Source organism: Carassius carassius, chromosome 45 (assembly GCF_963082965.1).
Source record: "Carassius carassius chromosome 45, fCarCar2.1, whole genome shotgun sequence".
Lineage (NCBI taxonomy): Eukaryota > Metazoa > Chordata > Actinopteri > Cypriniformes > Cyprinidae > Carassius > Carassius carassius.
In genome coordinates this window covers 17,526,712-17,547,321 of record NC_081799.1, presented here as the reverse complement: position 1 = coordinate 17,547,321, position 20,610 = coordinate 17,526,712, and the positions used below count along the sequence as shown (strand labels likewise).

Below are 20,610 nucleotides of genomic sequence, written 5' to 3'. Positions count from 1 at the left end.
TAACATTATTATATTTTTATTCCACGGCAGAAATAAGCTTCCATGCTGATAGCCATAACTATATATAATACACACAAATATTTGGTAAAACAGGTTTAAATTATAGTAAACTTTTTTGATCAAGATTTTCACTCTCTTCCTTTTGGGTTTGTGTTTTGCACCAAGGATACATGCCTTAAAATTTGTCCAATACAAGGTGACTAAAAGGTCCCTCAAAATGCTGCCTATGAAGGCTGCTCACTAGGTTTTGGAACAGAGTATGCATGTATGTTTGTGTAAGCCCACGTTGTGTGTTGTGTGAAATGAACGCGTTTTAGCTTCAGGTACGGAGGGCGGCATGATGGGGCAAGGAAGTTATCGATTAGACTCTTTAGCTGTGGGTTACATGGGGAAAGGCTATCCCAGGCTTCCTCTCTGCAGAGCGGAGAGGATAGGGCACGCTAGGGAAGCAGCTCAGAGGACCGTGACTTTCTCTAGCCCTCCGGATCAGGCGCTGAGATTCCCTCCTCAGTGGCATGACCTCCAGCCGCCTCTTCCTCCGGCCCTCCTGAGGGAAGAGCGCAGCCACCTCCAACAATTGTCCATCTGAGGTGGTCTGCGTGTAGGAGGGCACTCTGGGTTTAGGCTGGGGCTTTTGCCTGTACCCAGAGAGGCCATCCTCTGAGTAGGGGCGCCAGGCCGCGCCGCCCCCCCTGTAGGGGGGTATGAGGTCTGGCATGACGGTTCTCATCGGGGGGAGGCTGGATGAATCTGGGAGCCTGAAGCAGCCAGTCTCTGCACGCAGGTCCGGCCCCATGATGCTTAGACTTGTTCTGTCTGTAAACGAGTCCATGCGGTCTTCATAGGCCAGGTCGGCTGGCGCCGAGCACTGCTGGAGTGGCCAGCCGCCCCGGTTCTTTCCTCCATTCTCTGCCCCTCCGTCTTGACACACCAGCTCACTCTGCAAGGACTCCACTTCCTCTTTCTCCTCTCCCGCATCCTCCACCAGCTCCTCTTCATGCTCCTCCTCTGGTTCATCTGAGGGTGGGGGCAAACGGGGGTCCCTGAGGAACACCACAATGACTGTGATATTGTCGCTGGACCCCGCATCTCGGGCCGAGGCAACTAGCTTGTGGGCCACCATGGCGGTGTCCCCGTTGTTCTCCTGCAAGTGGTCGCTGACGACTCGCACAGCTTCCTCTGGATTCACTGTGTCGTAGAAGCCGTCGCAGGCCAGGATCAAGTAGTCCTCACTGCCGTCCAGGTTGAAGGTGCTGTAGTCAGCATCTCCACAGATATAGGGCTTGTGTTCTGAATCACCTGTACATACAAAACAAAAATCTAAGTAAATCAACAGAGTGAATATCACAAAAAATATAGATTTCAGGAAATTTGTCAAATGGCAATTCGGCCATGTTCTGGACTTGTTTTGTGTTTGTAAAAGGCCAGTAGCCTAAGCTGTGGCAGAATTAGCCTCACTTGTCCTATTTATGAATCAAGAGCTTTGGGGGAATTAAATGCTAGACTGATAGGATTATTTGACAGATTAGCCATCAGCACTTATGGAGTGAAATGGTTCTTGGCCAGGAAGTCATGGGAGAACTGCCTAAGGATTTTGCAGGAGGTCAGCCTTTGTTATTGCAGAAACATTTCTTAGCCTGAAAGCCGTAATCTTACACTGGTTAATGTACATACTATAAAGTATATTGATACATTATCAATAATTTATTGGGGTGATAAAGAAATTTGTATGCTTTTTAACTCCAACCACACAGTTGGTCTGGTTACACAAATTTTGAAACCGTACAGTGGTTTATGTTTTGACAATAATCAATATTGTTTTTTCATAAGTACACAGACGCAGCTAGTGATTTAGACCGAGTGGAAGCTGCACAATCTGGTTACATTGATTAAATTGAGTCTGTGCCAGGGTTTTCTTTTTTAAAACACGGTCTCCTTCATACTGAAATCTATGGTGTGATGATAAAGGGTTTTCTACTGTGGCCTGTACATCCTCTTCTAAAAATATATACCCAATGACCTCTAGTTCACTTTAACTTACAAATATTGTGCCTAAATAAGTGAATATCTGAAAGAGCACAAAAGCAAAGGCTTTCACAACCATGTTAATGTGTTTTCACCTCTTTTCATGCCTTTGGCTCAATTACTGGGATTTGTGAAACAATATTCTCTGTAAAGCTGCGTTAGAACAACACTATATGCATTGAGAAAAACACTATTACTTAAATAATTAATGTAGGCATTCACAGCATTTCACACAAAATGTTTGCTAGAAATACAATCAGGCCTGTCAATGTAGCTTTTTAAATTGTATATTTTAAATTTCAAGTGTCCCATACCGATGGCTCTGGAAACGGACAGGCTGCCGTTCACCCTCCATGTGCCGAACCAGATTACACACCCCCCCAGAGCTTCAATCCTCTTTTTCTCATCCTATACAAACACATAAACAAACAAACAAACAAACAATATGGTCAAGAGGAGTCATTAACCATGACAGCTATGTCATGTTCAGTTCATTGTCAATTAGTGGAACTCTAATCGGCTGAACTGTGACTTACATACAGTTTCATTATATAGATAAAGCTCCAAAGACTCAGCTCAAAAGATCCACTCTTGGGAGTGCGTTGTGTAACACAGCTTTGCTGTCAATTGAATGGACTGTGCTAAAGGACATCCCACACAAAGAACTTGACTGAGATAAAAATGAAGGTCATATGCACCAATTAGGACCAATCTAAGACTGATCTAATATCAGTTTTTGGCTTGGAACAGCTGACCATTCTATACTGGTCCCCACTATTTCAAATTATTAAATAAAAATAAATTAAACTATTAAAATATATAAAAACTGTGAAAAAATAAAAAATTGTCATATGAACTTGGAACAGCTGACCATTTTATACTGATTTCCAACTATGTCAAATTAAATGAAATTAAAAATATGGAATTATTATTTTTTTAATAATAAGAAATAGCTTTGAGTGTCCAGTCTATCTCACCTCTCTCTCTGGTTTGTGTGGTTTCATCAGCTCCACTGGTTGACCTCTCTTCACCATCATGACCTGTGAGTCGCCCAGCCAGGCCACGTGCAGTGTGCGACCCCTCAGAAAGGTCACGACCCCTGTAGTGCCACAGCGCACCTTCTGTTCCAGAGATATGGATGCATACAGACATTGTCAATGCAAAAAGGGCTGATATGAGCATCTTGATGTATGTTTGGGGGGTAGGAACTCACCTCACGTTTTGCCTTCTGTATGAACCGCTCATCAGTCAGTTTGAAGCAGTGACAAAGAGCCTCTCCAAGATCTTGACTGAACATTTCTTGTCTGACCAGGTTTACATGCAGGTGATTGGCGGCGTAAATGGCAGCATCCACCCCACCATGACCATCAAACACAGCGTAAAAAGCTTGCTCTTCCTGATCCTAAACACACACACTTCTCAGTTAGCTTTACCTCATAAAATGACTGTGACAATAATAAAACATTTTCATTTCATTGATTATATCATGATTCAAAGTATTTTGTTGTTCAGAAATGACCTTATTGCCACATAAAAGACCTCACAATCCATTCTTAATTGTAATAAATCCCTGTAAATGTGTCTCAATCGGTGTGAAACAGAAAACACGTCAACCTCTGGCATTCAACAGATCAGAAGCTGTTCGCAAATCAACCTATAGTCAACATAGCTAAATGAAATATTACACATGAGAAATATATGCAAATTAAATGTTGGTGCTTCCTCTTGTCGATCGGTTTTAATTATCAGCAGCTTACGAATTATTAAAAGGCTTAGTTCCGTAGCAGGGCTGGTCAAACGGGATAAGCTCTCACTGGTATAAAGGATTTCATTATGGAAGAATCCCTGAGAAGCCATTACCGTGACAATGTGTCGACGCTGCACCCGAGCGCCTCGAGACCATATGAAAATGCTCACATTTAGTTTAGGTTTTTATGACACGTGGATGCATTCAAAAGCTATTTTGAATGTTCTTTCTTGGATTAATAAGTTAAACAGACCGCCAGTCCAATGCATGCAATAATTTGGAAAAGCAGCTGCTCTTACTCCCTCTAACTGTAAAAAGGGGACAAAACATGGAGGACATGCGTAAAAACAAACAGTATAGGTTAAGATAATCAGGTCAGTAAAATCATAAGGTAAAAACAATAAAATGGGTCCTGCAAATTTTTATTGTAGTTTTATAGAAAATGAAATGCATAATCATCACAGATTTTGATCCTAAGTCACAGTGACTTTGAAATTTATTCTAGACTAAAATACTAGAATAGTATTAGTGAAGTGACATTCAGCCAAGTATGGTGACCCATACTCAGAATTTGTGCTCTGCATTTAACCCATCCGAAATGCACACACACAGAGCAGTGAACACGCACACACACTGTGAGCACACACCCGGAGCAGTGGGCAGCCATTTATGCTGCGGCGCCCGGGGAGCAATTGGGGGTTCGATGCCTTGCTCAAGGGCACCTAAGTCGTGGTATTGAAGGTGGAGAGAGAACTGTACATGCACTCCCCCCACCCACAATTCCTGCCGGCCCGGGACTCGAACTCACAACCTTTCGATTGGGAGTCCGACTCTCTAACCATTAGGCCACGACTTCCCCATGCCTGATGTATTAGATAATACATCAGGCAATAGTTTATATTATGTGCATATGAGACAAACGTAATTGTTCTTTACATTTTTTATAGATTTTTTTTATCTACTCCAAAATGTAGTGTGCATTTAATTATAATGGGAGCATGCTAGTTTTGCCATGTTGCTCATGTGGAACAGCACTGATGTGAAACAACTACTATGTTTATGTTTATCTCCCTCTCTGTAAATGCATTGAATGATGTCCATTTATGGCTGAGACTGGTCTCTGTTCTGCTTCTGCCTAAGGCAAAGGGATGCTAGTGTTCGCCAATAATACCAGTAAAAGCCCAGCATTTATCAAGCGGCTACCAGATGTGACAGATAAAGAACCGCCCCCCAGAGTCTATGAGTAAAGTGTGGTAGGGAAGGGCGTATTGATGAAACGGGCTACCATCAGGACAGAATATTCCCCACAGTCATGCTTTAGGGAGGGTCTGTTTCATGCTACAGTGGACAGAAATGCCACAGCGTCTGCTCTTATTAGAGGAAGGATAGCCCACACATCTCATCTGAAACATCAAGTAGATCTGGACGTGAGATGGCAAATCTGTCTGCACTTATTGCTTTCTGGTGACGGAGCACATTCTCGCTCGACTGGAAATTACACTGGCAATCAGGAAAGAAATTACATAATGCTGTTTCTTCAGGGATGTTAGGTTCAACACAACTCTATTATGATGAAAAGTGATGTTAAGTGTATCGGTGCTTTAGCATCTACTTTCACTCGCATTTGTATGACCTATTTGTTGAAGTGCGGAAAGCTCAGCAGAGGCCTTAAAATGAGTTTTTGCAGAAAAGCAATCAGGAGCAACTGATAGCCTTAGTATTCATGGGATGTAAGATGTCTTAGAATTTGCCTGTGGGTCGGAGCTGTGGCTTAGCAGCTTGTGACATATTGAGACATATTGAGCCCTGGTGCTCATATGGGTGCTCCAGGTTTAAATCCATTGTGTAACATTTCCTGATCATATTCATAGTTTGCCAATCAAAAAGGGGATATAAATAAACTTTAGAGAAGAATGTGCCATGGAAATGATCTCTACAGCCATAAAATATTTATATAAAGTGTTGTAAGATTTTTGGGGGATACTGTCTGACAAATATATCCCTTAAATAGGTATCCTGAGAAATCATATGTCACTACGACCGCTCTAGGTACTGTAAACGGCAAAAAAATAAAATACAAATAATAATGAAATAAAAATACTGAATCAGGGAAATATTGGATTGTTTGGTGTTTATTATAAACTACCTAAAACAAAATTTTTTGTCTTGCGTTTAAAAGCATCTCTTACACTTAACAAGGCATTAATTTGCATTAATTTGATCAGAAATACTGTAAATACTTATTGTAATTTAAATTAATTATTCTATTGTAATATATTCTATTGCAATATATTTTGTGGTGCAAAGCTGAATTTTCTGAATCATTACTCCAGTCTTCAGTGTCACATGATCCTTCAGAAATCATTCTAATATGCTGATTTGCTGCTCAAGATACATTTCTTGGCAGCAGTTGTGCTGCTTAATATATATTTTTTAGGATTCTTTGATTAATAGAAAGTAGTGCTGTCAAAAATGTATTGCACATTTTTTTCTGAAATTAATCACGATTAATCCCACATAACATTAATGTTTTGAAATATACTTTTATATTTCACTAATTTCACCTTTAATTTTCTAATGAATGTAGAATCAACATAAAGACAGTATATTTTAATTATTTGATTATAAATTAAATATGGATGAATCCTTAAAGCTACAAAAGTTATTGATTTGCTCTTTTTTCTTGTTTTTTGATGAACAGACATCACAGCAGCTTGGTTAGTTTATTTAGCTGCTACTACTTTAAGAGTTGCCGCTGCTGAATGTGATGCAGATCTGATGCAGAGGCGCACACTCGTAGATTCATTTGCGCTTTAATATGAAATGATACAGGCTACAGCGCGCCAGTGTTTGTGCGTGGAATTGAAGAGCATGCACTATGAGCACAGTGTAACGGCTGAAAGGAAAGGAAAAATAGTTTTTACTGATATATGGCCTCACAACATATCATCTGACTGCAGTTAATGCACTAATTTTGACAGCAATCATAGAAAGTTAATAGGAACAGCATTTATTTGAAATCTTTGGTAACGTTACAAATATCAATACTATTACTTTCAATAACTTTTATGCCTCCATGCTGAATAAAAATACTAATTTCTTAAAAATCATCTTACTGACACAAGTCACAACCAAGGTCATACCTGTAGATTGAAAAGTGTGTTGAAGTCAGGAATGACGACGTGTTTGTCTTCCATCTTTCTACGCATGTTTTTAATAGCGTGAATGGAGGTCTCGTAGTACGGCAAGTGGCGGCGGCGATACGGGAACTCCTTTAGCCAATGACAGCATGTCTCGCACAGCTTATTAAAGACCAGCCGGGCCAGCTTCACCGAATCGATCTCTGCTGAGGCAAATAACATGTTACATGTTACACAGGCAAGTATAAACACTCTGCTGCTTTGACTCAGGATGACTAAGCTGCCATTCTCTCATATGTCACAACAGTGTAAAAAAACACACACATATATGCACCATACACAAACAGACAGTGCTGTTTTTTTTCTCACAAGACAAACAGATTTGAATTTAATATCATATTGGAAAAGAAGAGTGCACGAGCTGCTGATTAAAGAAGCATTTCACCCGTGGGAATATTGATCTTCATTGAAAGTGGGTCATATATGTAGTCGAAATCTATTAAAACTTTCGAATTTGGTGCCTTTTTGACAGAGTTATTACAGAAAGTAACTTTAGGGCTCATTTGTATGGAAAACCACAACTCCCACAATGCAACACATTTGCACAGCTCCACAAGCCAATAGAACACCGCTGTTAGGCGATGTTGTCTACAAGACATTATGGACAGTTAGCAATGTATGGTATTTACGTGCCACAGTAGTAAACAATGCCACAGTAAGCTTTTTGTGCATTAAAAAAGGTACTGCACAAACAGTTTACAGTTGACGTTACGTAACTTATTAACCGGGAATCATTTTGTGATAATAATGCTTGAAGAAATTGTATACATTTCACGAAATGAATAATAAATTAAATTGAAACACTTATTTTACAGTTAGACGTCCATTTGTCCCTGCAGGCTTCAGCTGGCGTTTCCAGTTTACCTTCGGAATTCTGAAATATGTCTCCAGGACGCCTCTGTCCATATGCGGGGCGAAACTAGGATGGTTCACAACGCAAACATCCGTGTCCTTGTCTGCCTCAGATATTTCTTCGAGGAGAAATTGGCATCTTTCAAATTCTTTCAGCAGACGGACTCGAGCTCTGTGTCCGTAGGCGCACAACGAGAGCACAGGCACCACCAGTCCGCACCAGCTCGAGCACGCCCGGGCTCCTAGGATGCGACAGGCAGGTCTCCGGCCTCGGCTGCAGCCGCCGCCTCCGGTTCCTCCTCTGCGCTATATTGTGGCTCGTATAGATAGCCACGAACATCTGTTTCGAGCAACAGACTTTGAAAATCCTCTTCTTCCAAATAATGAGTTGTTCCTCCAGCCATTCTCGTAAATCTGACTCCATAAGCGCTTGTTAGCTTAGCTACATAGCTTCCAAACAATATGGTGGATTTTCATTTTCGTTTCTGTAAGTTTAGTCCCACCCACTGATCTGTAATAGGCCTGTAGGGTGAGTGGGTCCCACCCCCTGGAATAATAATAAGCTAGTGTCTGTAGTCTCTACACTTTTCAATGAATTTTGACTTCCTGCTTGTTATGATGCAAAATGACGATTTTTACGTCATAATAAGCAGGAAGTAAAACAATTAAATCCTTATTTCTCCCATCTCAGGGAAAAACAAAGGAAAAATCCATGATCATTATAATATATGACTGGGTTTCTAACAATACAAAGCTAAATGCAAATGGGTGAAGTGATCCTTTAAATGCACAGTGGAAGCGGAATTGAGGACAGTGGGCAAAAGAGGCCATCTGCTAACTGAGAAAGAGAGAGAGGAGGTGACTGGTTAATGATGATGGGATTGTTCCAGCTCTGGTCTCTATGGACTAAAACTGACATTCCTGCATTCTGTGAACATCTCATCGAACTCGCTGAAGCACAAGTGATCTATATGCTGCTCTTTACATCCTCAAAGCTTTTCAGAAAATGATATGAAGAATTTGGACAACTAACCCAACTGTTTTTTTGTTTTAATTACAGAAAGGTGCCTATTAAAGCGATAGTTTACTTAAAAATCATACATTTTTATCATTCATTCATGTTGTTCCAAACCCACATTCTGGCAGATCAAAACACATCATGTCTGGACAAATATACCGGTGCATCTCAATAAATTAGAATGTTGTGGAAAGTTATAAAGTCAAATTGTAAAACTCATGTATTAAATGCACACATACTGAAGTAGTTTAAGTCTTTGATTCTTTTAATTGTGATGATTTTGGCTCACATTTAACAAAAACCCACCAATTCATCTAAAAAAATTTGACTACTTCATAAATATTTTTAGTGAATTTTTGGCCTTGTGGAAAGTATGTTCATTTACTGTACATCTACTCAATACTTGTTAGGGGCTCCTTTTGATTTAATTATTGTCTCAATTCACCGTGGCATGGAGGTGATCAGTTTGTGGCACTGCTGAGATATATTTAAGCCCAGTTTTCTTTGACAGTGGTCTTCAGCTCATCTGCATTTTTCGGTCTCTTGTTTCTCATTTTCCTCTTGACAATACCCCAAAGATTCTCTAAGGGGTTCAGGTCTGGTGAGTTTGCTGGCCAGGCAAGCACACCAACACCATGGTCATTTAACCAACTTTTGGTGCTTTTGGCAGTGTGGGCAGGTGCTAAATCCTGCTGGAAAATTAAATCAGCATCTTTTAAAAGCTGGTCAGCAGAAGGAAGCATGAAGTGCTCCAAAATTTCTTGGTAAACGGGTGCAGTGACTTTTTAAAAACACAATGGACCAACACCAGCAGATGACATTGCACCCCAAAACATCACAGACTGTGGAAACTTAATTCTGGACTTCAAGCAACTTGGGCTATGAGCTTCTCCACCCTTTCTCATACAAAATACAAAACTTGCTCCCATCTAAAAGGTTTGGACCACTGGGCAACAGTCCAGTTCTTCTCCTTAGCCCAGGTAAGACCACTCTGATGATGTCTGTGGTTCAGGAGTGGCTTAACAAGAGGAAGACGACAACGGTAGCCAAATTCCTTGACACGTCTGTGTGCCTTGATCCCAGCCTCAGTCCATTCTTTAAGTACACTCAAATTCTTGAATCGATTTTGTTTGACAATCCTCATAAGGCTGTGGTTCTCTCTGTTGGTTGTGCATATTTTTTTTCCACACTTTTTCCTTCCAATAAACTTTGTTAACATGCTTAGATACCGCACCCTGTGAACAGCCAGCTTCTTTGGCAATGAAGGTTTGTGGCTTACCCTCCTTGTGAAGAGTGTCAATGATTGTCTTCTGGACAACTGTCAGACCAGCAGTCTTCCTCATGATTGTGTAGCCTAGTGAACCAAACTGAGAGACCATTTTGAAGACTCAGGAATCCTTTGCAGGTTTTTTGAGTTGATTAGCTGATTGGCATGTCACCATATTCTAATTTATTGAGATTTATTTATTGAGTGAATTGGTGGGTTTTTGTAAAATGTGAGCCAAAATCATCACAATTAAAAGAACCAAAGACTTAAACTACTTTGTGTGCAATGAATTTATTTAATACACAAGTTTCACAATTTGAGTCGAATAACTTAAATAAATGAACTTCCCCACAACATTCTAATTTGATATGCACGTGTATTAATGCAGCATTTACATCCTTCAAAACATCTTTTTGTGTTCTATTGCAAAAAGAAGAAAGATAGAAATTCAGACAGGTTTGAAAAACATAAAACCTTAGGTGTATAAAACCTTTTAAAAGTATTATCGGCAAGCAAGATATTTGTTTCTCAAGCTTGTAAAATGTTGCTGAAAGAGTTTGCATGCCGAAACCTATGGCAAAGTCCCAGATTTGCCTAATGAAGTGTCTGTTTTTTATGCCTCCATTTATGGCGTATTTTCCAAAGGCTACATTTTTGTCTTTGTCTATCAGTCCCCCTCAGTACTGCTTTTAACAGATGTATTTTAGCATTGTGTGGACGAAGGGGCCTTTCAGATTGTTTGATGGTTGTAAAAGCAGACATTACATGCTCTTTTCTCTTCCCTTAGTCTTTTAGATGCTCTCTCTCTCTCTCTCTCTGTCTTGTCTCCGTGGGCACACAGTCTAAATTTAATCTGCCATCTCAGGGCTGAGCTGGTGAACAGTATGTACTGCCTTTGCCCTGAGCAGACGTCTGTCTGCCGCCCATTGTTCTGATGTCAGTCGTTTCCAATGCTACGACTTACACCAAACATACTCTTTGATGCTGGAATGGGTCACGTCATGTAGGCCTGTTTAAAGGACTGTACATGAAACCCTTTATCAACTCTCCTGGCTGAGGAAAACCAGACTCGGCTCAAGTGGAGTTCTCGTGCTCTGACGTATTTTTGAACAGTTCTTAAACTCAACACAGATTGCAGTCCATCTGGCTTTATAAACCTACCGTCCACTCAGGAAAGTGTCTGGGATCAGCGTGCTATGTGAATGTCTGTGCTAACTCATGACGGCAATAGTTGGATGTGAACCACAGAGAATTATTGCAGCCTTCATGACTTGCCGGAATGTATTTATGAGATCAGTGCACATGGACACCACCGCAATGTTGAAATTACCAGTAGAGAAACTGAATTTTCTTCCAGAGTTGTATGTCTATTAAAGAATTATAGCGGAAACAAATTGCTGTCGGTCACAACTAAAAATTAAATGTATAATTTTCCTACTAACAGGAGCAGAACTGTAATCTGTGTGGGTGCAGGGCAAACCAAACTACATTTCCGTTCACTGTAGCAGGATAAGATGTTAAAATGACATTAATAACATATATCAAAATTCTATACTATTTTGTCAATATAAATCGAAAATATATAAATATATACAGCGGTATGAAATATTACAATATAAAAATAACATACATGTTAAACTTTTATACTTTTTGGTAAATAAATGTAATGTTATGAATTTTGATATGGTAATATATTTTAATAGTTTAATAAAAATAAATATTACGAATAATAAACATTTGTATATTTTTTATAAGATTAATAAAATAAAATAAATTGGTCTGAAGATATTTTAGACAGAGTATAGAATTGTAATATCTATTTTATTGATGTATTTCATAATTATATATTATAATGATAATTAATTTCATGTTATGGTTGACGTAAAAGATTTACAGTATATTGTCTAAATAAATTAGAAATATAATACAAGTAAATTTCATTCATGTCATAATGCAGAGTATAAACTGTTTAATGTATATTTGCTATATTACTTTAAAAGATTACATTTAAATTACATGACATCAAATGTAATCTAAATGTAAAAATAAAGGAAATAGTCATGTACAATTAAATATGCAATAATGGCCAATACAGAATAAAAAAAAAAAGAATTCAATATAGGCCAAAGACCAATATGATACTAACATAATGCACATCATCATTTGCATGTCAGGCAACATCTGTTCTCCATAAAGATTGTAATATACTGTCATGTGGCAGTTTACAGTTATCGCTACAGTAAGAGTCATCTGAAGAGAAGGGGGAAATGAATCAGATCAGACATGATATCATAACTAAAAGAGGTGTCAAATATGAATTGATCTTTCAAGCTCCATTAGACCGGCTCCTTTCTAAACCAGCCAAAACTGTGGCACATTAGCAGCCGTTCCCACCTCAGATTCCTTTGCCATTTCAATTCGAATATAGAAAGATAAGAAAGCAATTCAGGCCACCGTTAAGTTGGTAAGTGACCTAAATTTGCAGTTGAATAGGAGGCTTAAAACTGTGCAGAATGCCCTACATTTGGATCAAATATCATGAGATCTCTACTCGATAGCAAGATCCAACTCATTCACTGGCACTGTGTGACTTCCGATGGCTCACGAGTGTCAAGAATGACCACAATGAATCTACGCTAGGCTTGTCTCGTTTAAAAATAAGACTTCACAGTGCAAGTTACGTTTGTGCTGTGTGGTTTTTATAGGGCACTTACGAGGCAGCGTGTCTGTGCCATCCTCCACACTCTTGTTGAGATAGTACATGGAGAGATCGCTTTGCAGGATACTGTCTGCTGTACCACGGGCCAGGCCTGCAGCCAAGGAAAAAGGGCAATTGCTGTAAAAGAGATGATGAGAGAGAGAATGCTTTAAAACATCTGCCGAGTAGATCACGGAAACATTATGCAAAGGAGCACTGTACGTATTTGATTCAATTTTTCTTTTTTCAGCACCAGAGTGAGCGCTAGTTTAACCGTAAGATGATGAGTAGGAGGTAAAAGCAATATGTACAGGTCAAAACAGAGAAAACGACCAAAGATATTCCAGCTGAATATGTTCTTATGATCACTGTGCATCAAAAACCTCTTTGCCAACAGACTTTTTTCTTGTAAGGGTGAGCTATTCCTTTAAAAAGGCTTATGGTATGGAACAAGGGTAGAAAGCTGAACTGTAAGTGTTAAAGCCTGGCTTTTTAACTACTGATGTGAATATCCTTTTAGGGCTTGTCGCTCTGATGGATTGAGTGAGCAAGGAGAGGCACTCTAAAACTAGCATGACCCAAATCCACTTCAGCACTCTGCCGCTCTGAGAGCAGAGACCCCGTTGGATCGCTGAAAATAAACACAACTGCACATTATGAAATCAAGAGCCGACACTTAAAGACAAGCCCCGTCATCCTCATAAGAGGATTTCATAAGAGATTGTGGAATTCTCATCTGAACAGAACAGGGATCCCCCCATTAAATGACTGACAATGAATTGTAAGATAAGGACCAGAAATCCTATGTTTATACGGCATTTTGACATTATGATATGACGAATACTGCTCATTGTTTGGGTAGATTACAAGAATATATAAATAATTGCAAATTTTAAGACCTTTGTCTAGCTGGTTTTTGAAGTTGTAATATCACTGCAAACCACACAAAGTTTGAAACACTAATATTCTGAAATAACACAATTTACAATTACCTTTTTCCTTTAATAATCTCATTTATTCTTAATCTGGTGTTCAAGAAATATAAATGTCTTTCCTGTCACTATTTATAAATTTAATGCATCATTGCTAAACAAAGTATTCATTTATTTAAATTCTCACTGATCCCACATTTTTCAACGGTGCGTGTAAATATGTCATAGCAAATCCAGAAAAAAAGGGGGTTTCATTAATGCTTGTCCATTAAATAAATAAAACATGAAAAACGCAAACACATAATTGGTGTTCCAACTGTGGCAAGGAACAATTATCTGGCACGGAAATAATTTATCTCAGTGAATAAATATGCCTCCAAAATCTTCAAAACGTGTGTCTTGGACAGTGTCAATGTGCCATTCCCATCTCCCTCTATCTGTAAAGGGCTTCAGCGGCATTTGCCAACATTCTGTTGAATTAATAGCTTCAGCTGTGGCCTGATGGGAGAGGATAACGGAGCCATTCAATAATGTGATGTCCTAATCCCAAAAACATTTATTATGCCCCGACTGTCTGTAATGAATTAAAACTGATATGAAAGTTTTGCATAAGAGAAGCCAGAAGAAATGATGAAGATCATAAAGACAATGGATTTGATTTAATTCTAAATCTAAATATTTGATTTTCTGAAGGTTTTGGGGTGACACTTTTTTCCTCAATGTTGAAGTCCTGCCCAACTGGAACGGTGCTTTACATTTAGTTTCTGGTGTTTCTAGTCAAATTAATATATTCATAATGTATTATAAATTTTAACCACTATACCATTATAATACTAACATATTCCTGGTTAAACCTTTAAAATGTAGAATATAAATTGACCACCCCAGAGCTGCATTATTCAAGCATTAGTCAAGAAAACATGACCAAAAATGACATAAGGCATTATGAATAAAAATCTTTACAATGATTTAAAATGCCTCCACTCTGGTGGTCATAGCAATGTAAGGCTGACACAGACAGCTGATTCGCCTGTATAACCATGACAATCCTGACAGCAGTGTCATGCTGCACAACGTGGGACGCCCCATGACGACAGGTTGCCGTGGTGAGTGATGTTGTAGTGAGGCAAACAGCCACTATCCGCCCTCAGGCCAGGACACACGTTAGATATTAGAAATCAGAGCAATCTCTAACTGCTTCACACACACACACAGTGAGTACGAGAGGCTGGAATACCAGCCCAGCAGACGGGAGGGCGGAAAGTGGAACGTTCTCAAGGACGACTCAATGACGGTCTGCTCCAAATGAAAGATCCAGCAGAGAGATGAGAAGGAGGTTACAAACTAACAGCTAACAGCTTCTACCAAACCTCAAATTGTCAGTTCACTCAGCATGAAGAAGGGATGAAAGAGAGTTCACATTATTCATTATCCATTGACCCATTACATAATTATTTATACTTTACATTTTGTATAATGTTTGGATCTATCTATCTATCTATCCATCCATCCATCCAGCCATCCAATATTCTGTTCAATATCCATCTAGATATTGGTTCATCTATCTATCTATCTGAATATATTCATCGAGATCCATCTAGATATCTGTTCATCTATCTATCCATCCATCCATCTATTATTATGTTCAATATCCATCTAGACATCGGTTCATCTATCAATCTGTCTGTCTGTCCGTCCTTCCATCCATCCATCCATCTATAATTATTCTGTTCATTATCAATCTAAATATTGGTTCATCGATCTATCTGTCTGGCCGTCTGTCTGACCATATTCATCAATATCCATCTAGATATGTTCGTCTATCTATCCATTCATTATTCTGTTCAATATCCATCTAGACATCGGTTCATCTATCTATCTGTCCATCCATCCATCAATCCATCTCTCTCTCTCTCTATCTGTCTGTCTGTCTGACCATATCCATCGATATCCATCTAGATATCTGTTCATCTATCTATCCATCCATCCATTATTCTGTTCAATATCCATCTAGATATTAGTTCATCTATATATCTGTCCGTCCGTCCGTTAATTCATCCATCCACTCACGATGTCTAACTAACTTTGATGTATGAATCAGATCCTAACACTGGGAGTCTTAGACATCATCCGTGTCACAGGGACATCATCCGTGTCACAGGGACAGCAGTGTGCATCAGTGTCCACAATGGCAGAAAGATGAAAAGATAGGAGTGAAAAGTGTCATTGAGATGGGGGAGGAACTGATGGCCTGAGGAGGGGACGAAGACAGAAAGACAGAGAAATGACATGCCAATTGCCATCACATTCTGGGATCCTCCTCCGCATTTCCATTCATAGAAATGCTTCAGCTCTCTGTCTCCTTCTTTCTCCTGCACACACGCACGCAGCCGTCACTACCTGAGGGGGAGGGGGTGCCGAGGTGGGGAGCTCTGATTGGCTGAGGCTCTCGGCCACAGCTAAGGTGAGCCAATGGGAGACGCCCGTTTCTTTTGCAGCTCAGAGGAGTCAGAGACATGCTAAGAAATGAGGATTAGAGAAGAGCCATTTTTGTCCTCTCAACCAAGTTGCAAAAAATACATACACGCTGCTTTCTTTATCCCCAGACTTCAAAGCACGGCACAAAGTGACGTCTCTATAGTAGGCTACTAAGATCTCACAGCAGGCTTATTTGTTGCCAAAGAGACTGTGAACGGAAATTAAGCATAAATAGAAGTGGATCTGCACTCATATTGCTTGTATTTAACAGATTATCCTGGTTACAGAACATAAATGTGACTATACAGCAGAAGGGTATTATAAAAAAAATGAATAAAAAAAAAGAGCGCATGAAAGTGGGAGAAGCAGGGATGTGTGTCGGGGAGCCTTGCTTTGACGTCATTCGGAGAAATGAAGGCTCAGCGTGGCTAACACTATATAGTCACACTTCATGTCAGGAGAGAAATGATGCTTTGCGCACGCACAAACACACACACACACACACACACACACACACACAAAGCTACTCACTGCTGCTGGACTTGCATATCATATAAATGCAGTAATCATGACAAGGGACATAATTGAACCTCCACACACATACAGAATCCTCTTATAATACAATAATTAAGCAAGGTACAAAAGGGTGTTATATTTTAAAGGGCTTGTTTGTAAGCTCTCAAGTGCCTTATTGCTTTAATTAAAATGGATAATAAGTACTAAAAATATTAGTTATATAGATATAAATGTATATACAACTACATATATAAAGACAACTACAAAATATTGTAAAAAGGTGTGAAAGCTGTGATAATGACACGGGCTCAACACATGGCATACTTTTGGGGCGGGGCTATCTGTTCAACCAATGGCATAGGGAGGGAAACTTTCATTAGCAAATCTGTTTTGTAAGACTTTGAGATTCAACTAGACAAAATAATGTTTTTAATATATGGAAATAACCTGAAAAACTGCAATACTGGCTCTAACAATAGTGAGCATTTGGGGCGGGGCTATCATCCTGTTGAACCAATGGCATAGAGAGGGAAACTTGTGTGAAAACAGTCGTTATTTCAGCAAATCTAGATGATATGCATTTTTAGCAGATGGAAATAGTATTGTATGTGTCTAGAAAAGCCTTTGTTGAAGTGTGGCTTAGCATGCACGTTCTACCCAACCTACTACTGCAAAAACATGTCACCCACACACACTTACACAAGGCTCTCAAGGGGGTTTCTACTCTTACATTAACTTTCAACTATCCTTGACTTTGTAAGATCCCCCTAACACTCAACATCACTTGTGTATGTGTGTGTGTCTGTAGGAGAGGATTTTCCTTTTCGCACACAGCTTCTCCTCTGAGACTGCAGTTCAGTTTAGTCATAAGTGTCTGTTCTATTGTGATCCATGGTGGTGATGTACTGCCATAATGAAGCATCATTTGTCATTAAGAGTAAATTGTGTTAAGAATGCCTAAAATGAATATTAAGGAGATATAAAATGCAAAATTATGTCAATGTCTACTCATCTTCATGCTGTTCAAACTCATATGTGTGAAAGTTTCTGAGGGCACACTTTTTTATATAAAAAATGTAAATGGGGACTGAAGCACTCAAGCACCTAAAAATAACCATAAATAAATCATAATAATGGTCCATGTGGCTTATTGTCTGTTCCTCACACAAAGCTATCACATGACTTCAGAAGAGCATACAAGACATAAACTACATTTATGGTATTTTCTTTTTTGTCATTTTAGAGCCTTACAGTCCTAGTCCCCATACATTATATTCCACTGAAGAAAGCAAGTCAGATGTGTTTGGACCAATGTGAGGGTGAACAAATAATAAACTTTTTACTTCTTTTATGAGTACGAAGTGCGGAATATACCATGTTTAACCCAATATACCATGTTCACCAGTTCATAAGAAGAGCTGGTGGGTGAAAATTAGTTTGTGGGTGCTTGTTGATAAGTTGGAATGTGTGTGTGTGTGTGTGTGTGTGTGTGTGTGTAGATGACTCAAGGGTTATTAATAGCAGCATGCAGGATTAACACCAAACTAAATCCTCTTCCTGTCCATCACTCTCCCTCTCAATCTCTCTATTACACCCACCATCCTCCCCTGCACACACACACACACACACAAACGCACACAACAGCATGCCTAAATAAAGACTAGTGTTCTGGGTCAAGGACCTTGATGAAAACCCCACTTTTCCCATCATTCCTTTCCTGCTCAGTATAGCGCCTCAGCGTCACGCTTTTGGAAAGGGAGGGAGAGAGATAAAAGAGAGCGATGGCGTCATCGCGCCCACACATCGCGCTAACCCACGCTTTTCATACTCTCTTCCTTTGGCCTGCATGCTGACGTCGCACAGGTTGAAAAGCTTTGCATACCTTTACCAACAAAGTGAGTAAGAGCTAAATAGAAGAGGGACAGAAAATGAGACATGAAGATAAAGAAAGAAATAGGGCTTTATCAAAAAAGGCTGCTTTCTGATGTCACAGGAAGTCAGTGTTATCTCAGGTAACAGCGTTACTGGACCTCAGAGAGCATCCTCGCTATGAAATCTTTTTACGGCAGTTTCTAAGGCCCAGACAAGCGGCGTTCACTTCTAAATGTCACGGACTGTTTCATCTATCATAATTTCTGGAGGCTTTGATCTGAGGGGTGTACAGAAAATTGAAATTAGTACAATTATGTCCATGCCATTAATTACAGCAATGAATAAATTACTGAAGGAGAGCTAGATCTTTTCACTGCCTGTTCACACCAAGAACGATCAATGTAACAATAACTATATTAGCATCCACCATAACATTCTGTTTATTATAAGTGCATGCTGCATGTTTTTTATCTGCTGCTTTAAATGTGGAAGCTCTTTAAATTGGGGTGGACTCCAATTGGCTGTTAATGGTTTTATCGTTCGTCAGCTGAAGGAATTTGTTCTAGAAGTGTTGTTCCTTGTAGTATTCGTTGAAGAAACCCAATGAAACACAATGATTCTAGAATGTTCCCAAAGTTCTTAAAGGGATAGTTCACCATAAAATGAAAATTTTGTCATTAATTACTCACCCTCATGTCGTTCCAAACCCGTAAGACCTTTGTTCATCTTTGGAACACAAATTAAGATATTTTTAATGAAATCCGAGAGCTTTCTCAACCTGCATAGATTCCAACGCAAAATTACAGTTGAGCCACTTGGACTATGATGTCTAAACTACCTTTCTGAGCCTTTCTGAGGGTCAGAAAACTCTTGGATTTCATAGAAAATTTCTTAATTTGTGTGCCCAAGATGAACAAAGGTCTTATGGTTTTGGAAGGGTGAGTAATTAATGACAGAATATTCATTTTTGGGTGAACTATCCCATTAAATAGTAAGAGTTACAAATTTGAACAAATTCAATAATTATTTTGTAAAGAGAAAAGATTGTAGATAAGGGGTTGACTACTTAAAGATGCTTGCCCTCGTGTTCTCGCTCTCCAGTGTTAACTGGACCACAGGACTAAAAGACTTGAGCGCACTTCTGTTGGAATCTAGGCCATCAGCCCTTCAAACTGTCCACAGACGTGGTCGCCATGCCATCTGGGCATCATATCTCTCTGGGAAGGCGGCTCTACGTCCGAGTCTCCAATGGTGCAAGAACACAGTGGCCTGAAACCCATGCTGGACTGTTGCCAGTGGAGGCTCGAGGCTGTGACATAATAATACAACGCCTACCTTCCTCACTTCGACACCTAGCAGGGAGGCTCAAACGCTCTAGGGAGAATGAAAAATCCTGCAAGCATGTGAAGCATAAAAACAAAATTAAAGTCACTATCACTGAGTGAGATTCTAGATAAATAAAAATATCAAACAGTAGACAAACAAAAAAAATGAGTGAGAGAAAAGTACAGCAAACAGGAGGTTAGGGCTAAAAAAAAAAAAAAAAAAAAAAAACAGCTGACTAAACCTTAAAAAGCATGTTAGGACAGATGATATGTTTTGCATCTCATAATTTTTCATGGCACTGATTGTACAATTTATTTTTTATTTTTTTTACAAAAACTGTATGTATTTCCCAATAAGCATCTACTAAGAAAGCAGCCCAATGTCTAAATAAAGTTGCATAATCTTACCTGCATCATGATAAAACCATAAACAAACATATAACTGTGAGATATATATATATATATATATATATATATATATATATATATATATATATATATATATATATATATATATATATATATATAATATCTCATCTAGTCTAATTCTATTCTATCCAGCAGCACATTAGGTCTGTTTAGGTCATTGCTCAGAACTAAATGCTTGTTCTTAATCGTTATGCTGATTGTACAATGCCATAACGCAGATGAAATGACACTGTGGTCCGTATAAAATCACA

At 39.1% G+C, this 20,610-nt stretch overlaps 1 protein-coding gene across 2 annotated transcripts in view; it reads right to left on the bottom strand.

Moving 5' to 3' along the window:
- The window catches only part of ppm1e (protein phosphatase, Mg2+/Mn2+ dependent, 1E), a 51,902-nt gene continuing 31,292 nt past the window's right edge, over positions 1 to 20,610 (bottom strand). The window contains exons 2-7 of one of the 2 annotated variants that reach the window (XM_059538597.1): positions 12,824 to 12,945; positions 6,916 to 7,118; positions 3,239 to 3,427; positions 3,003 to 3,146; positions 2,340 to 2,433; positions 1 to 1,299 (exon numbers count right to left, since the gene is read on the bottom strand). In XM_059538597.1, coding sequence (XP_059394580.1) covers positions 371 to 1,299; positions 2,340 to 2,433; positions 3,003 to 3,146; positions 3,239 to 3,427; positions 6,916 to 7,118; positions 12,824 to 12,945 — 1,681 coding nt within the window. In that variant the 3' untranslated portion in view covers positions 1 to 370. The remainder of the gene's footprint in view (positions 1,300 to 2,339; positions 2,434 to 3,002; positions 3,147 to 3,238; positions 3,428 to 6,915; positions 7,119 to 12,823; positions 12,946 to 20,610) is intronic. The other variant, XM_059538598.1, reaches the window with a different exon arrangement.